Raw genomic sequence first — 11,943 nt, forward strand, 5'->3', positions numbered from 1 at the left:
ACGGGCACGCCCACCGCCGCCATATTGTTGACATTCCGCAGCGCGCTGTTTAAAAGTGACTGACAGCTGTCATAGCTTAGGACGCTAGCCAGCGTTACTTACTAGCCTTCTTAAAGGGATAGTTCGGTTTGTTTGAAGTTGGGTCCTATCAGCTAGTCACATACACTAACGTAATTAGGTACAGTGTTCTGGACGCTGAGCGCAGTGTCTAACGAGATCCGGCACCCAGAGGAGCAGCCTCGCGCAGCCTCACCAGCTTTTTCTCTCTCAGTACTGGGGGTCAACAACTAAAACGTAATTTAGCCACCTAAAACACGTAAAACAACGCCCACCTTAACAAATCGATATCTGTGTACATGCACGCTCTATTTTGACAATTTTCAGCACTTTACTTTTCCGCAAAACAGCAGTTTCATTCGGCACTGCTTTTTCTCCCAGCCGTACAACCACCGTATTCCTCCGCTAAAGCCAGCACAGAGCACAGAGCCGCGGTTTACAAAACAGGAAGAAGAGAGATAAAACACTGACTTACTTTAGAGACAACAAGTCACCTGGCCTCTCTGGTCTGGGTCGTTTTCCACAATTTATCCTGGGAATGGTGAATAAGGTTTGCAGCCAGGGCACCCAGGCATTTAGACAGCAGGCGCATCTCTCTGCCTGTTCACTCTCTGCAAAAGTTCCTCTTCTGTATTCTCTCTGGTTCATAATTGTATCCTCTTGTCACCAAGGTGAATGGCATATCATCCTCGCTATCAAAATCACTCATATTTTCGTCCGTGTATTCTATTTGTTGTGTCTTCAAACCGTGAGAAATAAAATAGCCTACCCCCAAATAACTGCGGAGTAATCCAGTGCTGCGGCTCTGACCTGGCTTTTAGCGGAGGAACACGGTAGTTGTACGGTTTGGAGAAAAAGCAGTGCCGAATGAAACTGCTGTTTTGCGGAAAAGTAAAGCGCTGAAAATTGTCAAAATAGAGCGTGCATGTACACGGATATCGATTTGTTTAGGTGGGCGTTGTTTTAGGTGGCTAAATTACAGTTATAGTTTTAGTTGTTGACCCCCAGTACTGAGAGAGAAAAAGCTGGTGAGGCTGCGCGAGGCTGCTCCTCTGGGTGCCGGATCTCGTTAGACACTGTGCTCAGCGTCCAGAACACTGTACCTAATTACGTTAGTGTATCTGACTAGCTGATAGGACCCAACTTCAAACAAACCGAACTATCCCTTTAATGCCGTTTTTACTGCGTCAAAAGCTATTTCACAACAGTGATAGTGTGCTGTGTAATAATACACGGCTGTAGTAATAGCAGCAATAAAAGCCCAGGTGTTAGCTACTAGCTACTGTCCACAAACGTGAAGGGAAAGAGACTAGAAGCTAAGGTTAGTAGCAAACATTGGGTTCATGCAAGCAAGCATCAGATCAAACAAACATTTAACGTTAAGGTTATTTACCTTTGCTGTCATGACAATGTTTGATGATGATGATGATGGTGTCGTTGGTGGCACAAAAGTAAAAATGTCAGACCAATTGCCACAGATGAAATAGTTATAACGCTAGGACTCAAGGGATTTGAAAGCCTTCAGCTCCTGAGATGTGTAGCCTATGCCAATGCTGTCTGTATTCACAATGTCTGGTACGTTATACCTGGCAATATAATGAGTTATATTTACTCTAAGTCAGTTTTTTATAGGGGTCCGCACCTTCGACCAAACTTTTTTTTTATCACTTATCTTTGACGAAGCCATAACTGTTGCTATACGCTCGGCCAGACTACAGTACGTTACGGCTGCGGTTTGTCATCAATATGGCGCTGTCCAGGGTTATCGAATAAGGTCTATACCCACAAGTCTCCCTCTTAATTATATTGCCTAACACCAAACAAAGCTTCTCAAAGTAAGACTTGCACTTGCCAATAGGAATCCAACTTCATCACGGCCATGTGTGGCTATAGATAAGCCTTTCTTGTGTTCCTGGAGAATGTTGTTGAAACACGACACAGAACTAGAGTTGAGTTGACTAGTTATAACAATGAGCAGTGGCCTTTAGGGCATTATCATGCCCCTAGTGCTGAACAATGGCTTCCATGACAGGACTCAGCTTTATCACAATGAGCCACACAGGGCTCTATTACTGAGCCTGCTGCAGGGAGGTTCATTTTAAGGGGCCGTGTCCACAGAAAGCTTTTTTGAGCTGCCAGCGCCTCTCTGCAACTCATTCTCTATGGTAAGGCCGATGCGCTAGGAGCGCTCCTCTTCCCGACACCAACACAACATGGTAGAGGAGAGGCTCCGGGGGAGAATTATTAATTGTATTATGTTGTTAGGTTAATGGTAGCTTGCTATTTACCTTGTATGCTAGCTAGCTAACATTAGCTAAACTGTCCGAGTCAGCTCCGTGCGTTGTGTTTCTGTGCTCTATGCATTCGCATTTTTGATATCCGCCATGATTAAAAAAAACGCTGTCTGTGGACACACGGCCTAAAACTATAATGATGGAACAGATGGATTCTCTGCTCCCTCTCCCCAGAGCCTCCTCTCCACCCCTCCATCTTACCCAGGATGGCCAGCACCATGCTGTCTTTCAGCACCTCCATGGACCCCGAGCAGACGAAGAAGATGGCCTGGAGCGCGTCCCCCTCGCGGAGGAGGTACTCTCCGGGGGCACAGAAGGTGGTCTTGATGTGCAGCGACAGGGAGCGCAGGCAGCCGCGGCTGGCCGAGGCGAACAGCGACAGCTCCAGGATCTCCTTGTTGAGGTGCATGGTGATGTCGGAGCGCAGCTCATCCGGGAAGGCCTTCAGCAGCTGGGCGCAGGAGGAGGACAGGGCCGATGGAGGGAAGGAGTGAAGGAGGGAGGAAGAAAGAGTGAGGAAAGATAGAGAGAGCAAGCAGCTGAATATCGAGGAGAGCACATCTGCCGTGAAAATACCACGACGTTGGCATTAAATGATTAAATTCCCAACTTTCACCAACTCATTTGATACTACTACTGTAGGCCATGTTATACCTACAGTAACTCAAGTCCACAATAGCACAAGTGGCTTTTCCATACAAACTTTAAGTTCCACTCGGTCCTGCAAGAGTAAAAAGTACCTAAACATGAATACTGGATGTGTCTTACAGTATAAGTAACATGTCCAGGTTAAGGTAGTTAAACATGTTGCTCAGATCAGATCTTTTAGTGTAAATCAGCCAATAGACAAAGCATACCGTAATAATATTATACGGTTTCATGTGTGCTATGGTACACAACCAAGCCATTAGTGCAGGAGTCTAGGGCATTGCTATTATGACAGTTACAGTAACTATAATCCAGTAAACTAAGGAACACACTTGATGTCATTGTACTACATAATAGTGTACATACACACAATCACTCAAACATACACCTGTCTCTCTCTCCCCAAACATTTGGCTTCACAGATCATGGACAGACAGACAGACAGACAGACAGACAGACAGACAGACGTCCGTCCGTCCGTCAGTCAGCCTCCTTGTGAGGACAAAGATCTGGAGCTCACCAAGTCGATCAATGAGTCATCAGACGCAGGCTGACTTTAATCAACGGACCATCTATAATTCATACGTCTGTGATTCATGATTATCACTCCATTTAAAGGCCGGTCTCTGACAGCTGTCTAGCAGGCATTCCCAGCCTGGAGGGACCAGCAGCTGTGAGACCACCACCTCGTGACTGCTTTGCCTCCGTTTGCCTGCGCTCGTCGAGGAAGGTGATGTTCCACCTCCTCCTTCTGTGTCCTGTAGGCTCATTCTCAAGCCTCACTCTGCCTCTGCCTGTTCTCCATTTTTCACTTTCTTTCTCAGTTTTTCCATTTTAGGCATTTAGCTACACTACTGTTTATCACTGCACATGTATTGTTCTTGGCAATAATCTGATTCAAACTGCAAGCAGGGACTGCAAGGGGATGAACCACGACGCCCTGACACTCGACATACCAAAAGATGTCTGTCACGTCACATGATCATGTATGACAGAAAATCGCTATCTCCCACTTCTCTCTATCTCTTCGTAATCTCCCCTTGTTGTTTTCTGACCCCTCCTTATCAGCCAGTGCCGAAGAAGATAACAGGCCCGTCCATTGCGGGGGATCACATTATATTGATCATATTAGCACTAGTCCCATCTGATGATGAGATGACATGTGAGTGATATACGAGGAGTGAGGCGCTATGTGATATTTGAAATGAATTATTGATCCTTATATGCTGTGATGTTGCGTGGCAAAAATAGAAGTTGACTGGAACAAAAGGAAGAGGGTCAAAGGTTACGCCAGGCTGCACGAGTGTATGTATGTGTGTGTGTTTCTGTGTGCATGCAGGTGCATTGGTGTGTGTGTGTGTGTGTGTGTGTGTGTGTGTGTGTGTGTGTGTGTGTGTGCATGCCTGTGTGTGTGAGTTAGCGATGACACAAGGACGCTTCAGAATGTATCGTTGTACCGTACCTCATTGGAGTCGATGCCGTTGTTGACCGACCAGGTGGTCTGGAAGTACTCCAGCATGCGCTGCTTGAGGCTCTGCGGCAGATGATGGACACGTATGAAGTCCTTGAGGTCTTTGGTTCTGGTGTGGTACTGGGACCAGCGCGAGTACATCCTCTGGATGATGGCCGTCACGTTACCAAAGACCAGCGCATGCATCAAAGCTGCAAAGGAGGAGGAGAGGATGAGAGGGGAGAGGAGAGGAGAGGAGAGGAGGGGAGGGGAGGAGAGAGGAGAGAAGAGAGGGGAGAGGAGAGGAGAGGAGGAGAGGGGAGGAGAGGAGAGAGGAGAGGGGAGAGGAGAGAGGGGAGAGGGGAGAGGAGGAGAGGGGAGGAGAGAGGAGAGGGGAGAGGAGAGAGGGGAGGGGAGGAGAGGGGAGAGGGCAGGGGAGCGGAGAGGAGAGGAGAGAGGAAAGGGGAGAGGGGAGGAGAGGGGAGGAGAGGGGAGGGGAGAATTGAATGCCAGAATTAAATGTTTCTTTTGCATCACTGTCTTGGCACTGAAAATAATTTATCGTGTTGTTTTACTCTAAGCAGCAAAGAGTAACTCCTGCTCTTTTCCAATCTCATGTTCCTCTGGAGGCACATGTCATATTACAAATTGAATAGAAGGTAGAGGAAGAAGGGAAGAAATAGTTGCTCTCTTATTCAGTCTAATGACACAATAATCCAATTCTTTCCCCCAGCGCACAAAGTTTGACCTATGACCCCTGCTATATGTCTGAATTGTGTGTGTGTGTGTGTGTGTGTGTGTGTGTGTGTGTGTGTGTGTGTGTGTGTGTGTGTGTGTGTGTGTGTGTGTGTGTGTGTGTGTGTGTGTGTGTGTGTGTGTGTGTGTGTTATTACCCCCAGGCAGCTAGGGACATTTAACTGAATTTAGCTGAGCCAGAGTGGGGAGTGTCCACAGGGAAAACCCTGCCACCGTGACCTCCCTTCATCCGCAAAAACCAGAAGCAGCAACATTTTCAGGCCAAGTGTGGACCTACAGCGTGAAGTCACACAACGTTTTACCAACAGATGTCCAGTGTAACCATTGCCATATGCACTCAATGTGGTGCAGTCAATGTGATACGCAGGTATATGCCGTATACCCACTAGGAAAGCTCCAAGATTTCCGTATACCCACTTAAAAATGTGCAAGGATACACAACAACTATATAGTTTTGTGTCAGAAAAGATTTAGATACCCAATAGAATAAAGTAGTAGACCATGTACACCATGTAGTTGGTAAAGTATGTCTATGTGTGTACTGTGTACCTCCTATGAGCATGGTGCAGATAGAGAAGATCTTCTCGGCGTCGGTGTTGGCCGACACGTTGCCGAAGCCCACGCTGGTCAGGCTGCTGAGGGTGAAGTAGAGCGAGGCGATGTAGATGTTGCGGATGGATGGACCTCCGCTGCTGCTCGTCCCGTTCACACCTATGCCCTCGTAGGGCGACTCCAGGCGCTTCCCCAGCTCATGGAGCCATCCTGGGGGTGGGTGACAGAGAGAGAGGGAGTGTGACGCATGGACGGATGGATAGAGACATGTAGTAACATTCATCTTATACACATTTCCAGGTTAATGACTGTTGTACAATTCATCCCGCATTAACCAGAGCATTTCAAGCCAATATTAGACAGTGACTAACTTAGAATAATAATGCCAGGAGTCCATGAAAGTTTGTCTTATGAAAATGTATTATCCATACATATCCCTGTAAACAGCATTACACATCTCTGGTATATATTTCTGCATTCTGCCATGACACTGTGGCCATCAGGAAGCACACTCAGGTCAGTAATGACTCTATATTGTGCACTATCAAACTTAATGACAGTGTACAGCACTTAAGAGAATCCTCTACAAATCATGTCTATTCTTTATTCATCCTTATCGAATAATTAAAGTCCCTGGAAATAATTTTTTATTATTTAGCATTTTGAGTTCATCACATCACAGGAACCTATGTTAATAAGCCACCAGCCAAATTTGAACGATGATGAACGTCGCAAAGTATATAAATTTAGATTTGACAGTCATGACAAAAGTCATGAGAATCAATTAGATTTTAGACTCTCTTTTCTCCCGCGGACTGTGTGGGCGTGTCCCGTGTGTGTGCGTGCAGCCAGGACTGCAGGTCTCCTCCTCCTCCTCCGAGAGAGAGAGGACGAGAGAGAGGGAGGGAAATGGAGAGAGAGAGAAGGAGAGAGAAGGAAAGAGAGATGGAGTGTGTGTGTGTGTGTGTGTGTGTGTGTGTGTGTGTGTGTGTGTGTGTGTGTGTGTGTGTGTGTGTGTGTGTGTGTGTGTGTGTGTGTGTGTGTGTGCGTGTGTGTGTGTGCTCGTTGCTCGGCTCGGCGCATAGAGAGACTGCCGCTGCGATTGCACAGGCTACTGTGTGTGTGTGTGTGTGTGTGTGTGTGTGTGTGTGTGTGTGTGTGTGTGTGTGCGTGTGCATGCGTGTGACAGTGAGAGAGAGAGAGAGAGAGAGAGAGAGAGAGAGAGCAGGCAGCAAACAGGCACACAGAGCGGGAGGTACGGCTCTGGCGGGAGAGAGACAGACAGACACTGAGCGAGCGCTGTGATTGGCCAAATCTTATGATGTGATAAGATCGTTCAGTTTAGCACCGCGCACCACTCTCTTCAATGAGGAAGTGGAAATCCAGACCTTGTAGAAAAGTGGCGATTTTGGGGCTTTGGGTTGAAAGTAATGTCTCCTCCTTTCTGAGGCACACAATTACTCACATAAGACCATAAATTTAATAGTTAGAAGGTTTTTGTGGATTTTGGTTTCCAGGGACTTTAATAAAGGGTAGTAAAAGTTGTAATATTGTAAAACTTTAACGTGAACCATGAATCTCTCGATGCAAACTCCCACAATCCTTTGCACATATTGATAACAAACATCCTCACCACAAATGTGCTGTGGGACTGCATGGAATGTGTACTCGTTATCTATTGAATTACAAGGAGCTGCAGCTCTAACCTCAAAGTTCCAGTCAGCATCTAAACTGAGGCAACAGCACTAGGCGCTCTAAACTGGTGAGCTGCTGTGGTCTCCTCCCAGCTGGACCCAGAACAGTGGGCTCCATAGTGGAAGCACATCAGACGCCTGGAGAACCAGAACTCATCCTGGTCAGTTCAGTGTGGAGACATGCAGCTGATGTGCAGTGAATATGCCACTGTCTCTGATTTGTCTTATCACTATACTGCCCTATTGCTTGTTGTGTCTCTTGTTGTTCTTGCCCTACATTTGTACTATGTTGTAAACGGAGTCCACAGCACAATAATTTCACACGTGGTACTTGTACCATGGAGTGACAATAAAAATCTTGAATCTTGAATCTCTTGATCTCAGGAGAGTCTCCCACAGCAGACATTGAAGAATGGTAATTGGATGGGAGCCCCTCATAGCCACCTGACACTGACGCAAGATCAGCGTCAGAACAGCATAATTGGGATACAACACATTAATCGTGCCTGCTATACTGACCCGTGATCACTTTATGACACTGGAATGCAGTAATTGGTGAGAAGAGATCTGCATCCTTCTCATGACCCAGTCAATGCTGACCCAGGACCAGTTCGGAGATGCCAGGGTGAGCTAATTGCAAGTCGAGTGCGGCTCATCAATACTGACCAGGGATCAGCCCTGGGGGGCCTCATTATTTGTGGGACCTGGAGGCTGAGGGGGGGAGCCTGAGGGCTCCATCACTAATTAAGATGAGAGTCGCTCAATTCTCTCTGACAATTTCAGGCATACACCGCGTGCGTGCACACACACACACACACACACACACACACACACACGTGCACACAACTAATTGTTGCTCTCCACTCCACTCATTTTTACAACATGCTTCCATTGATGATTGATGGAATCAATGAAGAAATCACCACTGCAATTTAAATTTTCAGTGAAATCCAGGGTTGACTGTGAATTGACAGAGAGATTCAGGCCAACACAGCACTACACAGAGTACTGTACCTGGCCTGGAGAAGCCAGTCAATCATTAAACATATTTCATCATGACATGACATGATGAAATATGACTGAAATAAAATCTGAACACACAACTAGAGGAACACAAAGAAGCAGGGGAAAAGAAGGAACATGTCGGTCTGAAAAATCACTTATTCGACGTACACCAGCTGATCAATGCAATATATGTGAATTTAGGTGTCACAGCTTGAAAATGGTTCCCACGGTGTGAAATATGAAAATGAAAATGTATCCATCTGGCCTTATTACTCAGGCCATCCAAAAAAAGGACATAACATTACAATGATAGGACAATTGTTCATATGTCATACTATAGATGTCCAAATAAGACCCATTCTGAAAGTGCAAGACCTACTGTATAGCCTGCATCTTGGAATGGACCCAGGACCAAACCTGGATCTCAGAACCAAAACTGGCCCTATTGTCTACATCTACAGAAAACTACACGAATCACTAGTCAGGACTGTGGCCTTTTGTTACAACATTATGAAATGATTTATCACCGACTAATCACTGCGCAACTGCCGAAGGTGCAACTTACACTGACAGTGTCAACCTCTGTAACCAGCCACATGTACCACTGCTGGCCTGAGATCAGATCCCTTAACCAACCACATGTACCACTGCTGGCCTGAGATCAGATCCCTTAAGGCTTAACCAACCACATGTACCACTGCTGGCCTGAGATCAGATCCATCCTGAACCTCCACTCCTGCTCCATCTCTCTCTCATCTTTCTTGATTCAATGCCATGCTCCCCAGAGGTGGTATTGTTATTTTAGTGAAAATGAAGGAGTAAAAAATGTACTAGTCCAGGAAATTACTCAAGTCAGAGTAAAGGAGTAGCCGATTTAAAAGTCCTCCATTAAAAGTAAATTTGCCTTACTTTAAAAATGTTTTATATTTGAATTATTTACCCTAATAATGACATTTGACACATGCAGCATGTTACCAGTGTTTCAGTACCTAAGCTGTCCCTGTCTTTGTCTGTATTATTCTTGTGTCATACTGAACAGCTCGTCCAGATGCGGCCAGGGATGCTCAGTTTGGCGATTATCTCCATTGCCAGATGAGGCAGAGCTGGTAGCAGCAGCAATATCACAATCAGATGCAACCATTTGGCTATCAGCGGTGTCACATGAAACTGAGATTTCTGAACTAATGTGACGATGGGGATCATCACAACACCTGTCTAATTCAAGTGGCCAGCTTGTGCAGGATTTAATTTCTTTGGCCACAGCCGTCAGTTAGGGCGCCCATAAATGCAGAAGTGATTCTGGACCTGCTAGCTAGCAGTCCCAATGCTACTGTGCTGTTTTCATAGTGCCGTGTGCAAAACAAAAATCTAAATGTACTCATTTACTCAGTGTACATTTAAAAGTACTCAAGTAGAATATCTATCATTTAATTTACTTTGAGTAAGAGAGAGTAAAAGTATAGCATTATGAGAAATACTTTAAAAGTACAAATCCTAAAAAAAAAACTACTTACTTGTACTTGTACAAGTACTTGTACTTTCCACCTCTGTTGCTCCCTCATTCAAAGGTATAATGAAAGTCTGGAAAGAAACTGGAGCAAATTACTGTTTCTTAGGGACCTCGGAGGTCATCTGATAATAGCAATCCTCTTTCTCAATTGAATTTGAATTTCCATAATATGATAATGCAGTGCAGCAGATTACCATAATAACACATGCCTGCAAATGTAGAATAGGACATTTTACATCCATGGCACGAGCACGTAATTTGAGGCAAATCACAGCGAGTCAGCGACCCTTTATCCCAGAAGAATAGACCTCTGGAATTAAACACAATGCCCATCACATGACACAACCTCACCAGTGACACGAATCAAGCTCACACAGTGCTTAAAGAGCATGGTGCAGGTTAGAGACCCCAATCAGTCAATGTGTAGGTGAATTATGGAGGAACTGGATTTCCACATTAAGACACTTACATATACACTACAGTGACTTCTGGGGTCGTTTTACTTTTTGTGCTTTTATTTTGAAATCTTGGACCCCAAAACTCTGACGTCAGAAAGGGGAGTCGCCAGGCATGCCCGTCTGTCCCTCTGTCTGTCGTCACTTAGGTCAGGGCTGTCAGTCACACACTATGGATGCTAACGCCGGTTTTCAGGAGGAAGAGGAGGTAGCAAATGTTTATGCACATGCATATGATGGGCCTAATTTTGACAGTGAAAGAGAGCAGGAACAGCTAGACCACGAAACAACGGACCGCGGAGAGAGAGTTGTGGAGGAGCCTGAAAGCAGCCGTTCCCAACCTTTTCCAACTCAGGGCCGCACTTGAACATCTCAAAAGTTTCCGCGGGCCACCCCCGAGCCCATGAAAAATATGGAGGCCAAATAATGCCTTCTCACAACACTTCTTTAGTTGCAGCATTTTCACTGTCACAGTTTTCAAGCAGCTGTCCATCAGCAAGTTTTTTTTTATTTGTTTAATGTAAAAAGAAAACCGACCCACTTGGCGAACCACTTGCAATACCTCCGCGGACCCCCAGAGGGCCACGAATTGCTGGATAGTTTGGATTGTTTTGATGTGGGGGTGTATTCTGTAGGTACTTCACTGACTGTAGCAGGCTACAGTATCCGCCGGTCACTTTCTTGCGGCACCTGGTTACAGTTAGTCTCTTAAAACAGACAGTTGGCTCTCACAATTTTCAAATGCTTCCGCCTAAACGTCTATACTTAAAGCTGGGAAACGGAAAGGGAAACTCAGGGAAAATAATGAGCGATGATAGGGCGATATCCCAGATGTCCCGCCTTTTAGGCCGGACTTCCGCTCGTATTTCTCCAATCACCTGCATCGGTTCGAACGTTTTTTCCCCCCAACTTCCTTTGTCCATGTTCTGTGGGCGTGAATTACAGACTGTCTAAGTTGCATTCGCAGAATGTAGAAGAGACAGTCTGGCTTTTATGTTTTTTTTCCCAGTTGTTTTTTTGTATTTTTGCTCGTGACCCTGTTCACACTCAGCAGACAGCTGTACTTGCCTGACACGGCCGGTCTCCCTTCTCCAAACTGGGACCACGCTGGCTGCATTCTACTGCATGTAGTACAGTACACTGACTGTCTGCAAGTACCCTACAATCTCACGTAAAAAAAACATCCAAACTATCCCTTTAAGCCACCGTCCATTACTCACCGATGTCCCAGGAGTAGGCGTTGGCCTCCATCTCCTTCTTGCCGATGACGTACCAGATACAGGCCATCCAGTGGGCCAGCAGGGCGAACATGGACATGAGCAGGGTCAGGACCACCGTGCTGTGCTGCGAGTAGCGGTCCATCTTCTGCAGCAGCCGCAGCAGGCGGAGCAGGCGCACTGTTTTCAGCAGGTGGACCACGGACACCTGAGGATGGGGCACAATGATCCAAGAGAATGTTTTACAGTCCTCACGTTGTCTTCACTGGGACACACGGGTCGCTTTTAGCAGCTTGGCACAGTTT

At 46.1% G+C, this 11,943-nt stretch overlaps 1 protein-coding gene across 1 annotated transcript in view; it reads right to left on the bottom strand.

The window, feature by feature from the left end:
- Positions 1 to 11,943, bottom strand: part of kcnh8 (potassium voltage-gated channel, subfamily H (eag-related), member 8) — a gene marked incomplete at both ends in the record, with an annotated part of 88,066 nt that overhangs the window by 27,709 nt on the left and 48,414 nt on the right. Inside the window, 4 exons of the mRNA XM_083645977.1 lie at positions 2,553 to 2,802; positions 4,462 to 4,661; positions 5,755 to 5,967; positions 11,642 to 11,846. Of these exons, the coding sequence (XP_083502103.1) occupies positions 2,553 to 2,802; positions 4,462 to 4,661; positions 5,755 to 5,967; positions 11,642 to 11,846 (868 nt within the window). The remainder of the gene's footprint in view (positions 1 to 2,552; positions 2,803 to 4,461; positions 4,662 to 5,754; positions 5,968 to 11,641; positions 11,847 to 11,943) is intronic.

This window comes from Poromitra crassiceps, assembly GCF_964638095.1.
Source record: "Poromitra crassiceps genome assembly, chromosome: 11".
NCBI lineage: Eukaryota > Metazoa > Chordata > Actinopteri > Beryciformes > Melamphaidae > Poromitra > Poromitra crassiceps.